The sequence below is a fragment of the Hyla sarda genome, chromosome 12 (genome assembly GCF_029499605.1).
Source record: "Hyla sarda isolate aHylSar1 chromosome 12, aHylSar1.hap1, whole genome shotgun sequence".
NCBI classification, from domain to species: Eukaryota; Metazoa; Chordata; class Amphibia; order Anura; family Hylidae; genus Hyla; species Hyla sarda.
Window position 1 is genome coordinate 4,363,291 of NC_079200.1, and position 21,316 is coordinate 4,384,606.

The following is a 21,316-nucleotide window of genomic DNA, read 5'->3' on the forward strand; positions in this document are numbered from 1 at the left end:
ACCTATTGGGGGGGGGGGGGGGATCTTTAACTAATGGGGAAATCTCTACCTATTGGGGACTTATACCTATTAGGGGGGAATCTCTACCTACCTATTAGACGCTTCTACTATTCCTTACTACTTAGAGATGCTACCTTACAGAGGAGGAGGGGGATAACCTACCTACTGGGGGATTCTACCCTACAGTTGAGGAGGGGATTACCTACCTACTGGGGTCTTCTACATTACAGGGGAGGAGGGGATTGCCTACTTACTGGGGTCTTCTACCTTACAGGGGATGATGGGATTACCTACCTACCGGAGGCTTCTACTTTACAGGGAAGAAGGGCATTACCTACCTACTGGCAGCTTCTACCCTACAGGGGAGGAGGGGATTACCTACCTACAGGGGACCTTCTACCTTACAGGGGAGGAGGGGGATAGCCTACCTACTGGGGGGGCTTCTACCTTACAGGAGAGGGCAGATTCCCTACCTACTGGAGGCTTCTACCTTACAGGGGAGGAGGGGATTGCCTACCTACTGGGGGCTTCTACAGGGGAGGAGGGGATTACCTACCTACGGGGGGCTTCTACCTTACAGGGGAGGAGGGGATTACCTACCTACTGGGGGCTTCTACCTTACAGGGGAGGAGGGGATTACCTACCTACTGGGGGCTTCTACCTTACAGGGGCGGAGGTGAATACCTACCTACTGGGGGGCTTCTACCTTACAGGGGAGGAGGGGATTACCTACCTACTGGGTGCTTCTACCTTACAGGGGAGGAGGGGATTACCTACCTACGGGGGGCTTCTACCTTACAGGGGAGGAGGGGATTACCTACCTACTGGGGGCTTCTACCTTACAGGGGAGGAGGGGATTACCTACCTACGGGGGGCTTCTACCTTACAGGGGAGGAGGGGATTACCTACCTACGGGGGGGCTTCTACCTTACAGGGGAGGGGGATTTCCTACCTACTGGGGACATATCTTAATTATAAGTGTGACGGCCTCACAGTCGACTTTTGTCTAAGGCTTCAGAGAGACATTAAAAAACAAAAGTATCGGTAATAGGTATTGGTGAGTACTTTAAAAAAAAATGGATCCCCTCTCCGCTGCGTAGACTCTCTCAGCACGAGTGCGCACTATTCTCCATGCAGCTGCGACACTGCTGATCCCCTGGCGTTGGCAAGATACTGATCCCCGTCCTGTGTCGAAACGGGTCAATAAAGTTCTACAAATTGCGAGATTAGAGAAATTAGCTGGGATTGGGGCGCACGTGAGAAATGTATGAATTTACGGAATCATTTGTTTTACTTCGGTAGGTTTTTAAGAAATTATTTACATAAGTTCTTTGTGCTGCTCGACCTGACTTGGTTGGTTCGTTCGCTGTGTGTGATATTTTATATGTTGCGTTCGATTTCTCCAGTGGTGTACTTTATCCCAGTGTTTCACAACCAGGGTGCCTCCAGCTGTTGCAAAACTACAATTCCCAGCATGCCCGGACAGCCTTTGGCTGTCCGGACATGCTGGGAGTTGTAGTTTTTCGACAGCTGGAGGACCGCAGTTTGAAGACCACTGCACTAAGGGATGAGATGAGGGGGAAGCCTTGATTTAATTTTCAAGGACAGTGTGGATCCTCTGGAGGAGGCAGAAAGGTCTTTGGCTGTCCAGGCATGCTGGGAATTGTAGTTTTACTACAGTTGGAGGTGCACTGGTTTTTAAATATTGCTGTAGGCGACATGTGGAGTACGACCACCTTGTTTTTACTACCGCCTAGTTGTCATTACTTTTAATAATTTAATAATGTAATGTAGTAATTTTAATTAGCATAATGTAAGCATTCACATTGTTAGTTTTATTATTAGGATATTATTGCTTAGGCCCCTTTCACACTACAGGTATCATTCTGTAAAAAACCTCTGTTATTACTCCCGGCAAAAAGTCCTGAAAACGGGCGTCAAAAAATCGCATTCATATCAGTGGGATTTTTTTTAACATCCTTTTGCATCAGGTATGTGCGTTTTTACTAATTTCAGTTATTTTTGCCGGCACAAAATATGGTGCGTGCACTCATTTTTGGTCAGGCAAAAAAAAAAAAAAAGGTGAAAAAACGGACATTAAAGGGGTATTCCGGGCAAAAACATCTTATCCCCTATCCTTTTGGATAAGATGTCTGCTGGGACCCCCGCGATCTCCCTGCAGCACCCGCATGACGTCCCAACCCATAGACATGAATGAATGGAGGGGGCGTGGCGTGACGTGACCCGGAGGTTTCCGAAACTGGAGACGCAGCCCCACTTATCCCCTATACTTTGGATAGGGGATAAGATGTTTTTGCCCAGAATACCCCTTTAAAATTTTACATTGAAGTCTATAGGAACCGGATGGTCAAAAAAAACATCCGTTATCATCAGTTATTGTCAGTTTTTTTTTATTCTTTTTTTTTTTTTTTTGTACTGAGCATGCTTAGTACAGCTTTACAAAAAAAAGGGTTAAAAAACTGATAACAAAACCCACGGATGTAACTGGTGATAACGGATGAACAAAATCAGGTTTTTTAAGAAAGACCCCATTAAAAATAACGAATGATGGTCATCAGTTATCATCCGTTATTACCAGTTATTGCATCCGTTTTTTTTTTTCATCAGTCTTTGTAAAATAATGGCAGTAAAAAAGCAGGATGATACCTGTAGTGTGAAAGGGGCCTTACCTTAGTGCTGCAAGTCTGACATGATTGTTTATCGTATTTTAAAAATTTATAAAAAATGTACAAAAATAACGGGGGGGGGGGGGGGGGGGGGGGGGCGGCACAGGTCCATTACCGCTGAAGAGGAAGGGCTACTCCGACATCAGGTTAAGAAAAATGCTGCAGAAGCATATAGTATTCCTTACCTGTCTGCCCTACTTCTGAAACCACCAAAAATTCCATCTGTTTGGGGGGGGGGGGGGGGGGGAGATGGTGTATTAATTCTGTACCTCCTGGTTGTGCATTTGCCTAATATTTCATTTCCCAAAGTGCACCAAGAGCTGCTGCAAAACATCTCATTTCACACCAGGCTATGGCATAATCTGTGAGGTTGCAGCACCTGCTGTATACATTCCCTGTCTGGTCCTCTGCCTGTGACTTTGCTCAGCAATAGGCAGCATGCTGTAAACACAATTAATTCTCCCTTAATGTCTCTAACAGTGAACAGTATCTGACATAAGTGAGTCCACCCCCACATGTTTTTATTATTTTTTTTCGTGTGACCACATTAAAGAAATGAAACTCTGCTAGAATGTAAAGTAGTGAGTGCACGGCCTGTATAACAGTGTGTAATGTTGTGACCCCTCAAAATAACTCTACACACAACAATTAATGTCTAAACCTTGGTGCTAAAAGTGAGGTCACCCCTAAGGGGCACTGTCCATTTTGGGCCCAATTATCCAATTCCTTAGTGTCATTCATTTCCCTTGTGTCAGTGGACTCGTTAGTGTTACAAGGTCTCTGTAGTGAGAGCGGTGGTGTTATTGCTCCCACACTCTTATACTGCTCACTGGAAGTTCAACATGGCACAAAAAACTCTGAGGATCTAAACAAAAAAAAACAAAAAAAATTACTTTACATGAAAATGGCTGAGGCTTCACGAAGATAGCCGAGACCCTGAAACGGCAAGGTGAGCAAGACCATACAGCGATTCACAGGACAGGTTCCACTTAAAACAAGCCTCACTATGGTCTACCAAAGATGTTGAGTGCACGTGCTCAGCGTCATATCTAGAGGTTATCTTTGGAAAATAGACATATAAGTTCTGCCAGCATTGCTGCAGAGGTTATAGGGGTGGGAAGGGGTTCAGCCTGTCAGTGCTCAGACCATACGCTGAACACTGCATCAAATCGATCTGCATGGCCGTCATCCCAGAAGGAAGCCTCTTCTGAAGATGAAGGACAAGAAAGACCACAAACAGTTTGCTGAAGACAAGCGACGAAGGAGATGGATTACTGGACTGTGTCCTGGGGTCCGATGAGACCAAGATAAACTTATTAGGATCAGATGGCGTCAAGTGTGTGTGGTGACAACCTGATAAGGGGTACAAAGACAAGCGTGTCCTAAAGTCAGGGATGGTGGGGGGGGGGGGGGGTCATGGTCTGGGGCTACATGAGTCCTGCTGGGACTGGGGGCTACAGTTCATTGAGGGAACCATGAATGCCAAGATGTACTGTGACATACTGAAGCGGAGCATGATCCCCTCCCTTCAGAGACTGGACAGTAGGGCAGTATTCACACATGATAACCACCTCTAAGACCACCATTGCCTTGCTAAAGAGGATGAGGATAAAGGTGATGGACCGGCCATATCTCCAGACTTAAACCCTATTGAGCGTCTGTGGGACATCCTCAAATGGAAGGTGGGGAGTGCAAGGTCTATAACATTCACCAGCTCCGTGATGCCATCCTGGAGGAGAGAAGAGGATCAAGTAGTAACCTGTGAAGATCTGATGAACTCAATGTCCAAGAGGCTTAAAGGAATAGTCCGGTACGGTATTCCATCCTGCCCCGGCTGCAAAAAAAAGTTAAAAAAATAAAACTTTTACTTACCTTCCTACTTTCCCTTGGAGCTCTGCTGCAGCTGATTGGTCGGCCGGGCTGTCTACTTCCCTTAGCCCAGAACGTCACGCGGCGTTTCAGCCTATCACCGGCTTTGGCCGGTGATAGGCTGAAGCGCCGTGTGACGCTCCAGGCTAAGGGAAGTGGGAAGAAGACAGCCCGGCCGACCAATCAGCTGTAGCTGAGCTCCAGGGGAACGTAGGAAGGTAAGTGAAAGTTTATTTTGACTTTTTTTTGCAGCCTGGGCAGGATAGAATAAGAATAGTCCATACCGGGCATCTCCTTTAAGGCAGTGGGGGGAAAATAATAGTGACCACACAAAATATTATACACACTTTGGGGAGATTTATCAAAACCTGTGCTGATAAAGAGTTGACCAGTTGCCCATAGCAACCAATCAGATCGCTTCTCTCATTTTTTTATAGGTCTCTTAAAAAAAATTAGAGAAGAAATCTGGTTGCTATGGGCAACTGGTCAACTTTCCCTCGGCACAAGTTTTGATGGATCTCCCCCATCTGTGTAGCAACCAATCAGATTTCTTCTTTCATTTTTCAGTCCTCTTAAAAAATAAAAGGAGCTATCTGGTTTCTATGGGCAACTGCGCCACTGTTCCTCTACACAGGTTTTGATAAATATCCCCCTTTGTGCCTAATTTTGACATTTCCACTTAGGGGTCTCCTCACTTTTGTTATGTTCAGATATTATTGGCTGTGTTATTTTGAGGGGACACAACATTAAACCCTGTTATACAGGCCGTGCACTCCGGAGATCTGCTGGGACAACACCACACTAACATTTGAGAGGACTACACAACTTACTGTCGGCATGAATCACGCAAAATCATGCTGACGCCTGTACACTGTGTGATGACACTGTATTTAAGGGGTATTCCGGTGGAAAACTTTTATCAACTGGTGCCAGAAAGTTAAACAGATTTGTAAATTACTTCTATTAAAAAAAAAAAAAATCTTAATCCTTCCAGTACTTATTAGCGGCTGTATACTACACAGGAAATTCTTTTCTTTTTGGATTTCTTTTCTGTCACAACCACAGTGCTCTCTGCTGACACCTCTGTCTATGTCAGGAACTGTCCAGAGTAGGAGCAAATCCCCATAGCAAGCGCATGCTGCTCTGGGCAGTTTCTGACATGGACAGAGGTGTCAGCATAGAGCACTGTGGTCGTGATAGAAAATAAATCCCAAAAGAAAAGAATTTCCTCTGGAACATACAGCCGCTAATAAGTACTGAAAGAATTAAGAATTTTTTATTGAAATCATTTACAAATCTGTTTAAAGGGGTACTCCTATGCCCCAGCAAAATGGATAAATAAGACCCCAAGATATAGAAGTGATTAAAGGGGTACTCCGGTGAAAATTGTTTTATTTTTAAAATCAACTGGTGCCATAAATTTTAAGGGGTATTCCTGTGCCTGAACCTTATGAACATCCGGTTCAGAAGGCTTGGAGCAGTGGTGTCGGTTGTGACGTCACGGCCCCCCCCCCTTGTGACGTCACGCCACGCCCCCTCCATTGATGTCTATGGGAGGGGGCGTCACGCCCCCTCCCATAGACATCAATGGAGGGGGCGTGGTGTGACGTCTCGAGGGGGGCAGGGCTGTGATGTCGCTACTGCTCCAAGCCTTCTGAACCGGATGTTCAGATGGTTCAGGCACAGGAGTACCCCTTAATCTTTATGGCACCGGTTTATTTTAAAAATAAAAAATTTTCACCGGAGTACCCCTTTAATCAGTTCTATATCTTGGGGTCTTATTTATCTTTTTTGCTGACCTATAACTTGAGCTGATATGAATCATGTATCATAGAGTTCTGTATAGACGGTCTTAGCCAGTATCGGCGATGTAATAGACTGTAGGACGCTCGGCCTTGGAGCAGGTGTACCGGGCCCAGTGATTCATTGCAGAGAAGATTCACTTTGCTGCACAAGCGCCCGTCCCCTTTGTCTGGCAAGTAACAACGCATTCTCTACGCTATTTATATATATATATATATATATATATATATATATATATATATATATATATTTTGCATCTGCGTTATTTTTTCCTTTTTGTAGAATATTCTTTTTTTCCTCAACCAAGTTCCCGCGAGATCCCCGATCATTAAATAAAAGAGGCCGCGCGGCCGCTCCTGGCAGCCGTTCCCGAGCACATTGCAGCAGAAAAGCAAAGTCTGTCTGGTGTAGTGACTGTGCCAGGAGGAGATTAATGTTCAGACCTGTTAGCGAGGGATGTGGCGTTTTTTTTTATTTATTTATTTATTTATTTTTTTTTTTGAAGGACGTAGACGCTCTCTCTCGCCCCCTCCGTCTTGCACATGGCTCCTTTCCTCCTGGGACTACTCGGCTACTTTTGCTGAGCCGAAAGTTTGCTTATTGGATTCTGGGCCACGGAGATCATTAAAACACTGCAGGGAAGTATAGGGAACGTACTGAGCGTAATGAAAGCGGCAGAAAGAACGCCGGGGACTCCATGGCAGATGTAGCGCCGAAGCTCTCTCCGTTGCGTTTCGTGTCTGCACAAGCCCTGCATTAAAATTTCAATCTGTGACATACATCCAGATATACACATATATAAAATATATACACAAGGGAACACTAAGATAACACATCGTAGATCTGAATGAATGAACTAATCGTAGGAAATACTTTCCTCTTTACATAGTTGAATGTGATGACAACAAAATTACACAAAAATTATCAATGGAAATCATCAACCCCTGGAGGTCTGGATATGGAGTCACCCTCAAAATCACAGTGGAAAACCCCACTACAGGCTGATCCAACTTTATGTATTGTCCTTAATACAAGTCCTAATGAGGCTCAGTAGTGTGTGTGGCCTCCACGTGCCCGTATGACCTCCCTACAACGCCTGGGCATGCTCCTGATGAGGTGGTGGATGGTCTCCTGAGGGATGTCCTCCCAGACCTGGACTAAAGCATCCGCCAACTCCTGGACAGTCTGTGGTGGATGGAGCGAGACGTCCCAGATGTGCTCAATCGGATTCAGGGGAACGGGCGGCCAGTCCATAGCATCAATGCCTTCCTCTTGTAGGAACTGCTGACACACTCCAGCCACATGAGGTCTAGCATTGTCTTGTATTAGGAGGAACCCAGGGCCAATCGCACCAGCATATGGTCTCACAAGGGGTCTGAGGATCTCATCTCGGTACTGAATGGCAGTCAGGCTACCTCTGGCAAGCACATTGAGGGCTGTTCAGCCCCCAAAGAAATGCCACCCCACACCATTACTGACTCACCGCCAAACCAGTCATGCTGGAGAATGTTGCAGGCAGCAGAACGTTCTCCACGGCGTCTCCAGACTCTGTCACATCTGTCACATGTGCTCAGTGTGACCCTGCTTTCAACTGTGAAGAGCACAGGGCGCCAGTGGTGAATTTGCCAATCTTGGTGTTCTCTGCCAAACGTCCTGCACAGTGTTGGGCTGTAAGCACAACCCCCACCTGTGTAAGTCGGGCCCTCATACCACCCTCATGAAGTCTGTTTCTGACCGTTTGAGTGGACACATGCACATTTGTGGCCTGCTGGAGGTCATTTTGCAGGGCTCTGGCAGTGCTCCTCCTGCTCCTCCTTGCACAAAGGCGGAGGTAGTAGTCCTGCTGCTGTGTTGTTGCCCTCCTACGGCCTCCTCCACGTCTCCTGATGTACTGGCCTGTCTCCTGGTAGCGCCTCCATGCTCTGGACACTACGCTGACAGACACAGCAAACCTTCTTGTCACAGCTCGCATTGATGTGCCATCCTGGATGAGCTGCACTACCTGAGCCACTTGTGTGGGTTGTAGACTCCGTCTCATGCTACCACTAGAGTGAAAGCACCGCCAGCATTCAAAAGTGACCAAAACATCAGCCAGGAAGCATAGGAACTGAGAAATGGTCTGTGGTCACCACCTGCAGAACCACTCCTTTATTGGGGGTATCTTGCTAATTGCCTATAATTTCCACGTGTTGTCTGTTCCATGTGAAATTGATTGTCAATCAGTGTTCTTCCTGAGTGGACAGTGGGATCTCACACAAGTGTCAGTGACTTGGAGTTACATTGTGTTGTTTAGGTGTACGATTAGTTCATTCATTCAGATCTCGAATGTGTTATCTTTGTGTTCCCTTTATTTTTTGAGCAGATTTTTTTATATATATAAATATATACAGTGATCCCTCAACTTACAATGGCCTCAACATACAATAGTTTCAACGTACAATGGTCTTTTCTGGACCATTGTAACTTGAAACCAGACTCAACATACAATGTACAGACAGTCCAGATCTGCGAAACTTGTCACAACTGGAGGAACTGACCAATCAGAATGGGCATTTTACTGGTAAATCACCTGTATTACTGAAGTGTATGCACTGACTGGTGTCTGGTAGCGCCCCCTACAGTACAGGGAGGTATGACATGTTCTGTACTCTTAACCTGTATCACTGAAGTGTATGCACTGACTGGTGTCTGGTAGCACCCCCTACAGTACAGGGAGGTATTACATGTTCTGTACTCTTTACCTGTATTACTGAAGTACATGCACTGACTGGTGTCTGGTAGCGCCCCCTACACTACAGGGAGGTATGACATGTTCTGTACTCTTTACCTGTATCACTGAAGTGTATGCACTGACTGGTGTCTGGTAGCGCCCCCAACAGTACAGGGAGGTATTACATGTTCTGTACTCTTTACCTGTATTACTGAAGTGTAAGCACTGACTGGCTGTCTGATAGCGCCCCCTACAGTACAGGGAGGTATGACATGTTCTGTACTCTTTACCTGTATCACTGAAGTGTATGCACTGACTGGTGTCTGGTAGCGCCCCCAACAGTACAGGGAGGTATTACATGTTCTGTACTCTTTACCTGTATTACTGAAGTGTATGCACTGACTGGTGTCTGGTAGCGCCCCCTACACTACAGGGAGGTATGACATGTTCTGTACTCTTTACCTGTATTACTGAAGTGTAAGCACTGACTGGCTGTCTGGTAGCGCCCCCTACAGTACAGGGAGGTATGACATGTTCTGTACTCTTTACCTGTATCACTGAAGTGTATGCACTGACTGTGTCTGGTAGCACCCCCTACAGTACAGGGAGGTATTACATGTTCTGTACTCTTTACCTGTATTACTGAAGTACATGCACTGACTGGTGTCTGGTAGCGCCCCCTACACTACAGGGAGGTATGACATGTTCTGTACTCTTTACCTGTATCACTGAAGTGTATGCACTGACTGGTGTCTGGTAGTGCCCCCAACAGTACAGGGAGGTATTACATGTTCTGTACTCTTTACCTGTATCACTGAAGTGTATGCACTGACTGGCTGTCTGGTAGCGCCCCCTACAGTACAGGGAGGTATTACATGTTCTGTACTCTTTACCTGTATTACTGAAGTATAAGCACTGACTGGTGTCTGGTAGCGCCCCCTACAGTACAGGGAGGAATTACAAGTTCTGTCCTTACCTGTGCCAGGGTTAGTTGCTCCTTTGGACACCAAGTAAGGGTGACTCCATTTGGGACATTGTGTGTTCTGTACAGGACCCTGAAGAAGCTCCTGTGCTCTACATAAACCATTGTTTCCCAACCAGGGTGCCTCCAGCTGTTGCAAAACTACAACTCCCAGCATGCCCGGACAGCCAACGGCTGTCCGGGCATGCTGGAAGTTGTAGTTTTGCAACAGCTGGAGGCACCCTGGTTGGGAAACACTGACATAGACCGCGATTACAGCTCCCAGAAGATCTTTCTTACTTTAATATATAAGGATTTGCTTTATCTATATTAGTTATCTTCTTATTTTTCTTTAATCCTCACCTTTTCCTCTTTTTGGATGACATTTTGGTGGCTTCAGAACCAATTACCAGGTTTCCATAGAGTTCTGGTCTCAACATACGATGGTTTCAACATACAATGGTCGTCCTGGAACCAATTAATATTGTAACTTGAGGGACCACTGTACACACCGTATATCATAAAAAATATATAAAAGTGTGTATATATCCGGATGTGTAGTAATATATGTGTGTGCAAGTGTATATGTGTATATATATATATATATATATATATATCTATAATATATATATATATATATATATATATATATATATATATATACCACGCATATATAGTTATATTCTTCACCATCTGGCAGACAAAGGGTCAACCCCTCCTCTAATAGAATTTGGAGGCTTTGTAGTCAGCTGGTCTCGCTGCGTGCAGGATTTGGTTCATTGATATTTATAAGCCTGTCTTTTTGTTTTTTTTTCTCGTTTCTTACGTTTTTCCCCGCACCTCGCCTTCCCCGTCACATGTGCCCAGAACACAACCCACATGCAGTGACTGTCGCTGCCGCAGAGCCCGGCAGCCACATTATTGTGTTTTTTTTCGATGCCTCCTAAAACGTAAGCAGGAATAGACGGGGTCCCCTGACCTGCGCGCCGTGGATTGAAGCGGTGCCCCCAGTATAGACTTGTACAGATTCACGCAATGTGTTTTTAACCCCTTAAGGGCAGGGTCACACGTGCCGTATTTTGCTGTGTATTTACTGCTGCGTATATTCCTACCCCTTGAAGCCAATAGCAAAATCAGCTTCAGAGGATATTTTGCAAAATGCAGCACGTGTGACCCTACCCTTGTGTTTCCGAACCAGTGTGCCTCCAGCTGTTTGCAAAACTACAACTCTCAGCATATCTGGACAGCCAAATGGGTCCAGTCAGTGCGCCCAAACCTCAGACAACTATATTTTTATGCTTTAGATGCCGTTGTCAGCATTGATCACCACATCTTAAGGGATAAATGCTGAATATTAGTGTGATTGCCAAGGTACTCTGCATTAAAGGGGTACTCTGCCCCTAGACATCTTATCCTTTATCCAAAGGATAGGGGATAAGATGTCTGATCGCCGGGGCCCCAGACATTTGGTCCACGGAATGAACTTCGCTCTGTGCCGGATGACTGGCAATGCGGGGCGGAGGCTTGTGATGTCACGGCCACACACCCTCAATGAAAGTCTATGGGAAGGGGTGTGACGCCCCCTCCCATAGACTTGCATTGAGGTGGGTGTGGCCTTGAAGTTACGAGCCTCCGGCGCCTCACCCGACACTCTAATTGGATGTCGGGTGCAGCAAGGAGATCACGGGGGTCCCTAGCGGCGGGACCCCTTTGATCAGACTTCTTATCCCCTATCCTTTGGATAGGGGATAAGATGTCTAGGGGCAGAGTACCCCTTTAATAGTGAGTCTCGGCTGGTTATAGCAGCTGGTACTCACCGCACACAAAGTTAATGAGAGGAAAACTAGAGAGATTTTCCCACAGTAACCAATCACAGCTCAGCTTTCCTGTGTTAATAAGCTCTGGTAAAGTGAAAGCTGAGCTGTGATTGGTTGCTATAGGAAATCCAGCTTTTCCCTCGCACGGTTTGATAAATGGGCCATTGTACACATTTGACTTTACGCGGGACAATGGGAAAAGCTTTGATGTAATGGGGTCCGAGTGATTTACTGCCCAAAAAGAGACCCATAAACTCTTTGTCGCAGTGAGACAAAGATCGCAGGGAGCTGGGAAGTAAAGTGTGTGACCATGTGCTTCTCTGTATATACAGATTGGGGGCGGGGGGGGGGGTCCAAGACTTTTCCATTGTTCATATGAAATTAAAGAAATCCCAACTACTTTTGCTGGTCCTGTGTTCTGTTGCGGATTTACCCCCGTCTGATGTGCGATTTGAGTAATCAACCATGTGTTTGCTTTATGTATCGTGTATATGTTAAGATGTTTTTTTTGTGTGGCTTTTACTACTATATTGTAATTTATTCAATAGGAACTATGTGTAAGTGTTACGAGTGATGGACCAGGGTTTGTGCACGAGAAGATGTGAATGATACAATGTAATGACAAGCTGCGGCTGTGTCTTTGCTGAGTCTTTACCGCGGCTGCGTCTTTGCTGCATCTTTGCTGCTGCTGCGTCTTTGCTGTGTCTGTGCTGCATCTTTACCGCGGCTGCATCTTTGCTGTGTCTTTGCTGTATCTTTACCGCGGCTGCATCTTTGTTGTGTCTTTACCGCGGCTGTATCTTTGCTGTGTCTTTACCGCGGCTGCATCTTTGCTGCGTCTTTGCTGTATCTTTACCGCGGCTGCATCTTTGCTGTGTCTTTACCGCAGCTGCATCTTTGCTGTGTCTTTACCGCGGCTGTATCTTTGCTGTGTCTTTACCGCGGCTGCATCTTTGCTGTGTCTTTGCTGTATCTTTACCGCAGCTGCATCTTTGCTGTGTCTTTACCGCGGCTGCATCTTTGCTGTGTCTTTACCGCGGCTACATCTTTGCTGTGTCTTTACCGCGGCTGCATCTTTGCTGTTTCTTTGCTGTATCTTTACCGCGGCTGCATCTTTGCTGTGTTTTTGCTGTATCTTTACCGCGGCTGCATCTTTGCTGTATCTTTACCGCGGCTGCATCTTTGCTGTGTCTTTACCGCGGCTGCATCTTTGCTGTGTCTTTACCGCGGCTGCATCTTTGCTGTGTCTTTACCGCGGCTGCATCTTTGCTGTGTCTTTACCGCGGCTGCATCTTTGCTGTGTCTTTACCGCGGCTGCATCTTTGCTGTGTCTTTGCTGTGTCTTTACCGCGGCTGCATCTTTGCTGTTTCTTTGCTGTATCTTTACCGTGGCTGCATCTTTGCTGTGTCTTTGCTGTATCTTTACCGCGGCTGCATCTTTGCTGTGTCTTTGCTGTATCTTTACCGCGGCTGCATCTTTGCTGTGTCTTTGCTGTATCTTTACCGCGGCTGCATCTTTGCTGTGTCTTTGCTGTATCTTTGCCGCAGTTCATGTGGTTTAATCATCTTATTATTAGTAACATAGTTCATAAGGTTGAAAAAAGAGCAGAGTCCATCAAATTCAACCTATATCCATAATGAGTCCCTACTGAGTTGATCCAGAGGAGGCAAAAAACCCTCGTACTAGAGGTAAAAATTCCTTCCCGACTCCAAATATAAGAATAAATCTCTGACCAGCGATGTTATTATTCTACAAAAATGCATCCAGACCCCTTTTATATTCTTTTACAGAGTTCCCCATGACACCTCCTCCGGGAGAGAATTCCACAGTCTTACTGCTCTTACAGTAAAGAACCCCCATCTGTGCTGGTGTAGAAACCTTCTTTCCTCTAGAGCAGTGTTTCTCAATTCCAGTCCTCAGGGCCCCCTAACAGGTCGTGTTTTCAGGATTTCCTAAGTCTTTCACAGGTGACATGATTATGGTCAGTGAATCAGCCATCACCACAATTATATCACCTGTGAAAGACTAAGGAAATCCTGAAAACACGACCTGTTAGGGGGCCCTGAGGACTGGAATTGAGAAACACTGCTCTAGACGTAGAGGATGCCCCCTTGTTATAGATACATAAATAGATCATGGAGAGATCTCTGTACTGTCCTGATATATTATATATATTATTAGGTCCCCTCCTTGTTATATATACTGTCCTGGGCATAAATAGATCATGGAGAGATCTCTGTACTGTCCTGATATATTATATATATTATTAGGTCCCCTCCTTGTTATATATACTGTCCTGGGCATAAATAGATCATGGAGAGATCTCTGTACTGTCCTGATATATTATATATATTATTAGGTCACCTCCTTGTTATATATACAGTCCTGGGTATAAATAGATCATGGAGAGATCTCTGTACTGTCCTGATATATTATATATATTATTAGATCACCTCCTTGTTATATATACAGTCCTGGGTATAAATAGATCATGGAGAGATCTCTGTACTGTCCTGATATATTATATATATTATTAGGTCCCCTCCTTGTTATATATACAGTCCTGGGCATAAATAGATCATGGAGAGATCTCTGTACTGTCCTGATATATTATATATATTATTAGGTCACCTCCTTGTTATATATACAGTCCTGGGTATAAATAGATCATGGAGAGATCTCTGTACTGTCCTGATATATTAAATATATTATTAGGTCACCTCCTTGTTATATATATATACAGTCCTGGGTATAAATAGATCATGGAGAGATCTCTGTACTGTCCTGATATATTATATATATTATTAGGTCACCTCCTTGTTATAGATACAGTCCTGGGTATAAATAGATCATGGAGAGATCTCTGTACTGTCCTGATATATTATATATATATATTATTAGGTCACCTCCTTGTTATATATATATACAGTCCTGGGTATAAATAGATCATGGAGAGATCTCTGTACTGTCCTGATATATTATATATATTATTAGGTCACCTCCTTGTTATATATACAGTCCTGGGTATAAATAGATCATGGAGAGATCTCTGTACTGTCCTGATATATTTATGCATAGTTATTAGGTCGCCCCTAAGCCTTCTTTTTTCTAAACTACATAACCCTAATTCTGATAATCTTTCTGGGTACTGTAGTCCTCCCAATCCCTGTATTACCCTGGTTGCCCGTCTTTGAACCCTCTCCAGCTCCACTATATCTTTCTTGTACACTGGTGCCCAGTACTGTACACAGTATTCCATGTGGGGTCTGACCAGTACTGTACACAGTATTCCATGTGTGGTCTGACCAGTACTGTACACAGTATTCCATGTGTGGTCTGCCCAGTACTGTACACAGTATTCTATGTGTGATCTGACCAGTACTGTACACAGTATTCTATGTGTGGTCTGACCAGTACTGTACACAGTATTCTATGTGTGGTCTGACCAGTACTGTACACAGTATTCTATGTGTGGTCTGACCAGTACTGTACATAGTATTCCATGTGTGGTCTGACCAGTCCTGTACACAGTATTCTATGTGTGGTCTGACCAGTACTGTACACAGTATTCCATGTGTGGTCCGACCAGTCCTGTACACAGTATTCCATGTGTGGTCTGACCAGTACTGTACACAGTATTCTATGTGTGGTCTGACATGTACTGTACACGATATTCTGTGTGGTCTGACCAGTACTGTACACAGTATTCTATGTGTGGTCTGACCAGTACTGTCCACAGTATTCTATGTGTGGTCTGACCAGTACTGTACACAGTATTCTATGTGTGATCTGATCAGTACTGTACACAGTATTCTATGTGTGGTCTGACCAGTACTGTACACAGTATTCCATGTGTGGTCTGACCAGTACTGTACACAGTATTCTATATGTGGTCTGACCAGTACTGTACACAGTATTCTATATGTGGTCTGACCAGTAGTGTACTCAGTATTCTATGTGTGGTCTGACCAGTACTGTACACAGTATTCTATGTGTGGTCTGACCAGTACTGTACACAGTATTCTATGTGTGGTCTGACCAGTACTGTACACAGTATTCTATGTGTGGTCTGACCAGTACTGTACACAGTATTCTATGTGTGGTCTGACCAGTACTGTACACAGTATTCTATGTGTGGTCTGACCAGTACTGTACACAGTATTCTATGTGTGGTCTGACCAGTACTGTACACAGTATTCTATGTGTGGTCTGACCAGTACTGTACACAGTATTCTATGTGTGGTCTGACCAGTACTGTACACAGTATTCTATGTGTGGTCTGACCAGTACTGTACACAGTATTCTATGTGTGCTCTGACTAGTACTGTACACAGTATTCTATGTGTGCTCTGACCAGTACTGTACACAGTATTCTATGTGTGGTCTGACCAGTACTGTACACAGTATTCTATGTGTGGTCTGACCAATATTGTACACAGTATTCCATGTGTGGTCTGACCAGTACTGTACACAGTATTCCATGTGTGGTCTGACCAGTACTGTACACAGTATTCTATGTGTGGTCTGACCAATACTGTACACAGTATTCCATGTGTGGTCTGACCAGTACTGTACACAGTATTCCATGTGTGGTCTGACCAGTACTGTACACAGTATTCTATGTGTGGTCTGACCAGTACTGTACACAGTATTCTATGTGTGCTCTGACCAGTACTGTACACAGTATTCTATGTGTGGTCTGACCAGTACTGTACACAGTATTCTATGTGTGGTCTGACCAGTACTGTACACAGTATTCTATGTGTGCTCTGACCAGTACTGTACACAGTATTCTATGTGTGGTCTGACCAGTACTGTACACAGTATTCTATGTGTGGTCTGACCAGTACTGTACACAGTATTCTATGTGTGGTCTGACAGTGATTTGTACAGCGGTAAAATTATTTCCTTGTCGTGGGCATCTATGCCCCTTTTGATGCCCCCCTATGATTTTATTTGCCTTGGCAGCAGCTACCCTACACTGGTCACTACAGCTAAATTTACTGTTAACTAAGACTCCTAAGTCCTTTTTACACATCAGTCGTCCCAAGCGTTCTCCCATTTAATACATAATCCCAGCCCGGATTTTTCCTCCCCACATGCATTAACTTACATTTATCAGTGTTGAACCTCATCTGCCACTTCCAAGCCCAAACCTCCAACCTATCCACATCCATTTGTAACAGTTCACTGTCCTCTATTGTGTTATCTACTATATACAGTGCACTGTCCTCTGTAGTGTTTACCGCTTTACAGAGTTTAGTATCATCTGCAAAGATTGCTACTTTACTATTCAACCCCTCTTCAAGGTCATTTATAAATGTATTCAATAGAACAGGACCCAAGACTGACCCCTGTGGTCCCCACTAGTAACAGTCACCCAATCAGAATAAGTATCATTTATAACCACCCTTTGTTTCCTATCACTGAGCCAGTTACTTACCCACTTGCACACATTTTCCCCCAGCCCAATCCTTCTCATTTTATGTACCAATCTTTTATGTGGCACCGTATCAAATGCTTTGGAAAAATCCAGCTACACGACATCCAGCGATTGCCCCTGGTCCAGTCTGGACCCTTTTTAAATATTGGCACTATATTTGCTATGTGCCAGTCCTGGGGAACAGTCCCTGTCACTATAGAGTCCTTGAATATTAAAAATAGGGGTCTTTCTATTACATTACTTAATTCCTTTAGAACACGGGGGTGAATGCCATCTGGACCTGATGATTTGTCTATTTTTATTTTTTGTCGGCGGCACTGTACTTCTTCCTGTGTTAGACAGGTGACCTGTATTTCTTCCTTTGTTAGACAGGTGACCTGTACTTCTTCCCCTGGCTTAGACAAATGACCTGTACTTCTTCCTGTGTTAGACAGGTGACCTGTACTTCTTCCTGGGTTAGACAGGTGACCTGTACTTCTTCCTGGGTTAGACAGGTGACCTGTACTTCTTCCTGGGTTAGACAGATGACCTGTACTTCTTCCTGGGTTAGATAGGTGACCTGTACTTCTTCCTTGGTTAGACAGGTGATCTGTACTTCTTCCTGGGTTAGACAGGTGACCTGTACTGGGGGGTTTACCTTATCTCGCTGTATTTCACCTGGCATTTCATTTTCCTCAGTGAATACATTGGAGAAGAATTTGTTTAATATATTTGCTTTTTTCTGATCACAGTTTATAATTTCTTCCTCATAATTTTTTTAAGGGCCTACACTTTCATTTTTGACCTTTTTTTTGCTATTTATATTGTTAAAGAACTTTTTGGGGTTCATTTTACTCTCTTTGGCAATGGGGCTTTCTGTCTCTGTTTTTGCAGCTTTTATCTGTTTTTTACATATTTTACATTTTTCTCTATATCTTTTTAATGCTTCTTCACTGCCGTCCTGTTTTAGAAGTTTAAATGCTTTATTTTTGTCATTTATTGCCCCCTTAACATTTTTATTCATCCATATTGGTTTTCTTTTATTTCTGACCCTTTTATTCCCATAAGGTTTATACATCTTACAGTGAGAACTTAAAATATTCTTAAGTCTCCCATTTAGCGTCAGTATTCTTGTTTTTGAGGACATTATCACATTTTGTATTGTTAAAGGTTTCTCTGAGTTGATTGAACTTTGCCTTCCTAAAGTTCATTGTTTTTGTGGCCCCTCGAGAGATTCCCTTATTGAAGAACAAGTTATAATGTATTTTATTATGGTCACTGTTCCCTAGGTGTCCTACTTGCACATTAGTTACTTTGTCAGGTCTGTTGGTTAATATTAAGTCCAGTAGGGCGCCCCCTCTGGTCAGGTCTGTTAATATTAAGTCTAGTAGGGCGCCCCTCTGGTCAGGTCTGTTGGTTAATATTAAGTCTAGTAGGGCGTCCCCTCTGGTCAGGTCTGTTGGTTAATATTAAGTCCAGTAGGGTGCCCCCTCTGGTCAGGTCTGTTGGTTAATATTAAGTCTAGTAGGGCGCACCCTCTGGTCAGGTCTGTTGGTTAATATTAAGTCCAGTAGGGCGCCCCCTCTGGTCAGGTCTGTTGGTTAATATTAAGTCTAGTAGGGCGCCCCCTCTGGTCGGGTCTGTTGGTTAATATTAAGTCTAGTAGGGCGCCCCCTCTGGTTGGGCACTGCACCATTTGGGACAGATTATTGTCTTTATAGTCAGAAACCTGTTTCCTTTATGAAATTCACAGGTCTCAGTCTCCAGTTTATACCAGGTCTGAATATTAAACCTTCCATCTTGTTTGTATTCCAGATGAGAAACAATAATTTATAATAATGAAAATACAGAAACAAGAGTCACAGGTTAGTAATGATCTCTTCTAAGCTTACACATGACCGGTATCCTATATATTATACTGTATATTTTGCTGCAATAAAATTCCTTTCTGATAAACTGGAATCTTACCTGGTGAGAATGATGTCCAGCGAAAACCACGAGATAGATGATAAGATAGTTTTCACTGGACAACCCCTTTAAAATCTGAAACACAACAAGCATTTTTTCTTCCTGGCTCTCATGGGTATTACAGAGCTCCGGTCCCTGCTGTGACAGTCTTCCGAGTTGGGTGGGGGTGTTACATGTCCACTCTGCCAATCGGTGGTTGAGGCGGGACAGTACTGTGTTGAAGAATTGTATGGCAGGGACCAGTGCTCCGTAATACCTGTAGGAATGAAGAAACCTGTACTCGCCTGCTGCCGATCCTTTGTCTATGCCGTTCCCTGCTGCTGGGCGCTTCCTCCTCTCCTATCTGCTTGGAGGAAATGCAAGCTCAGCCAATCGCTGGCAGAGACGGGCCACTACAGTGAGTCGTTGAATCGACAGCAGGCAAATACAGTTTCTTAAATTTTTTTCACCCCAAAAGGATCAGTATTAAAGTAGAAACGTGTCTCCAGAAAAGCTTTTTAAAGTTTGCCTGTCATAGAGCAGGGGATCCTACCCCCTTATATGTATAGTGTACACTCTGAGAAGCAGCAGCATAGAGGACATTATAGAGAACAGTCTTAAGCCAGGGATTCTCAACCAGGGGTACGCGTACCCCTAGGGGTACGCCAAGGGCTTTGCGGGGGTTCGGCAATTCGCTGACAAAAATACCGGCCGTGCACTGGCCAATATTTGTCAGCGCAGGGCGGGGATTGGACGCAGCAGTCGCCGCGGCAGCTCACGATATGGTACCGCGGTCACTCTACATAAGCTGCAGTGGCTGCCGGGCCTGACGTGTGATGTCCCTGACCCGAACGGGATAGACACAGGCCTGGAAACTTATTTTGTCTGCAGGTAACCCTCGCGCGTAAGTCCCGCGCATACTTACGCGTGAGGGGTACCCGCGGACATACTTTCACTATTTGGGGGTACAGTCACGAAAAAGGATGAGAACCACTGGTCTAAGCTGTGAGTCCTAGAGTGAGATCTAATACTTACAGTTGTCTCTTTGCTATCTCCATTTCTAAACAAACTCCCCCCCCCCCCCCCCCAATCTCACTCCTCACCCCTCCCCTCTCTATAGACTTGTATTGGCAGCATGTAACGTGTTCTGCCAGTAAGCTACTAGTCTGTCTTATTAACATTTGTTCTTTCATCTGCCTTTTACAGGGGGCCATAATGGGTTGTTTTGCTTATAATGGTTTTATGTAAAAGGACCTATAGATTAGAGCATGATATTCCTATAGACTTCTTGGCTGTCAATCAAATTTGACCTTTTCTCTGCATGAGTAAATGCCAGTGTTTCCCAACCAGGGTGCCTACAGTTGTTGCAAAACTTCAACTCCCAGCATGCCTATGGCTGTCGGAGCATGCTGGGAGTTGTAGTTTTGCAACAGCTGGAGACACCCTGGTTGGGAAACACTGGTGTATGCAGTAAGAAGGTCAGGTCAGATGTACGCATGCAGAGACTCCATTCATATCAATGTGATGTGGCGAGCCATCAGGTTTAGTATGGTGTCGGATATGACATATGTGAACAAGCTGAAGACGCTTCTTTGAGGTCTGCGCAGGGACGCCAGTGGATAACAGCTGGTGGGCAAAACTAATAACTACAGGAATAAACAGCAAGTGCCCCAACGACATAATTTACAGCAGGGGTCTCAAATTATCCGGGGGCCACTGGAGGTAGCAGCTGGGTGAGGCTGGGCCCCACATTAGGTAGGCAGCAGGTTCCCTATATTAGGTAGGCAGCAGGTTCCCCACATTAGGTAGGCAGCAGGTTCCCCACATTAGGTAGTAGCAGGTTCCCCACATTAAGTAGTAGCAGGTTCCCCACATTAGGTAGTAGCAGGTTCCCCACATTAGGTAGGCAGCAGCTTCCCCACATTAGGTAGGCAGCAGCTTCCCCACATTAGGTAGAAGCAGGTTTCCCACATTAGGTAGTAGCAGGTTCCCCACATTAGGTAGTAGCAGGTTCCCCACATTAAGTAGTAGCAGGTTCCCCACATTAGGTAGTAGCAGGTTCCCCACATTAGGTAGAAGCAGGTTCCCCGCTTTAGGTA

The 21,316-nt window shown here is 44.8% G+C and overlaps 1 protein-coding gene across 6 annotated transcripts in view; it reads left to right on the plus strand.

The window, feature by feature from the left end:
• The window catches only part of CHD6 (chromodomain helicase DNA binding protein 6), a 136,930-nt gene that overhangs the window by 16,755 nt on the left and 98,859 nt on the right, over nucleotides 1–21,316 (plus strand). For all 6 annotated transcript variants that reach the window (XM_056549343.1, XM_056549348.1, XM_056549345.1 and 3 more), the window contains exon 2: nucleotides 19,086–19,135. In XM_056549343.1, coding sequence (XP_056405318.1) covers nucleotides 19,109–19,135 — 27 coding nt within the window. In that variant the 5' untranslated portion in view covers nucleotides 19,086–19,108. The remainder of the gene's footprint in view (nucleotides 1–19,085; nucleotides 19,136–21,316) is intronic.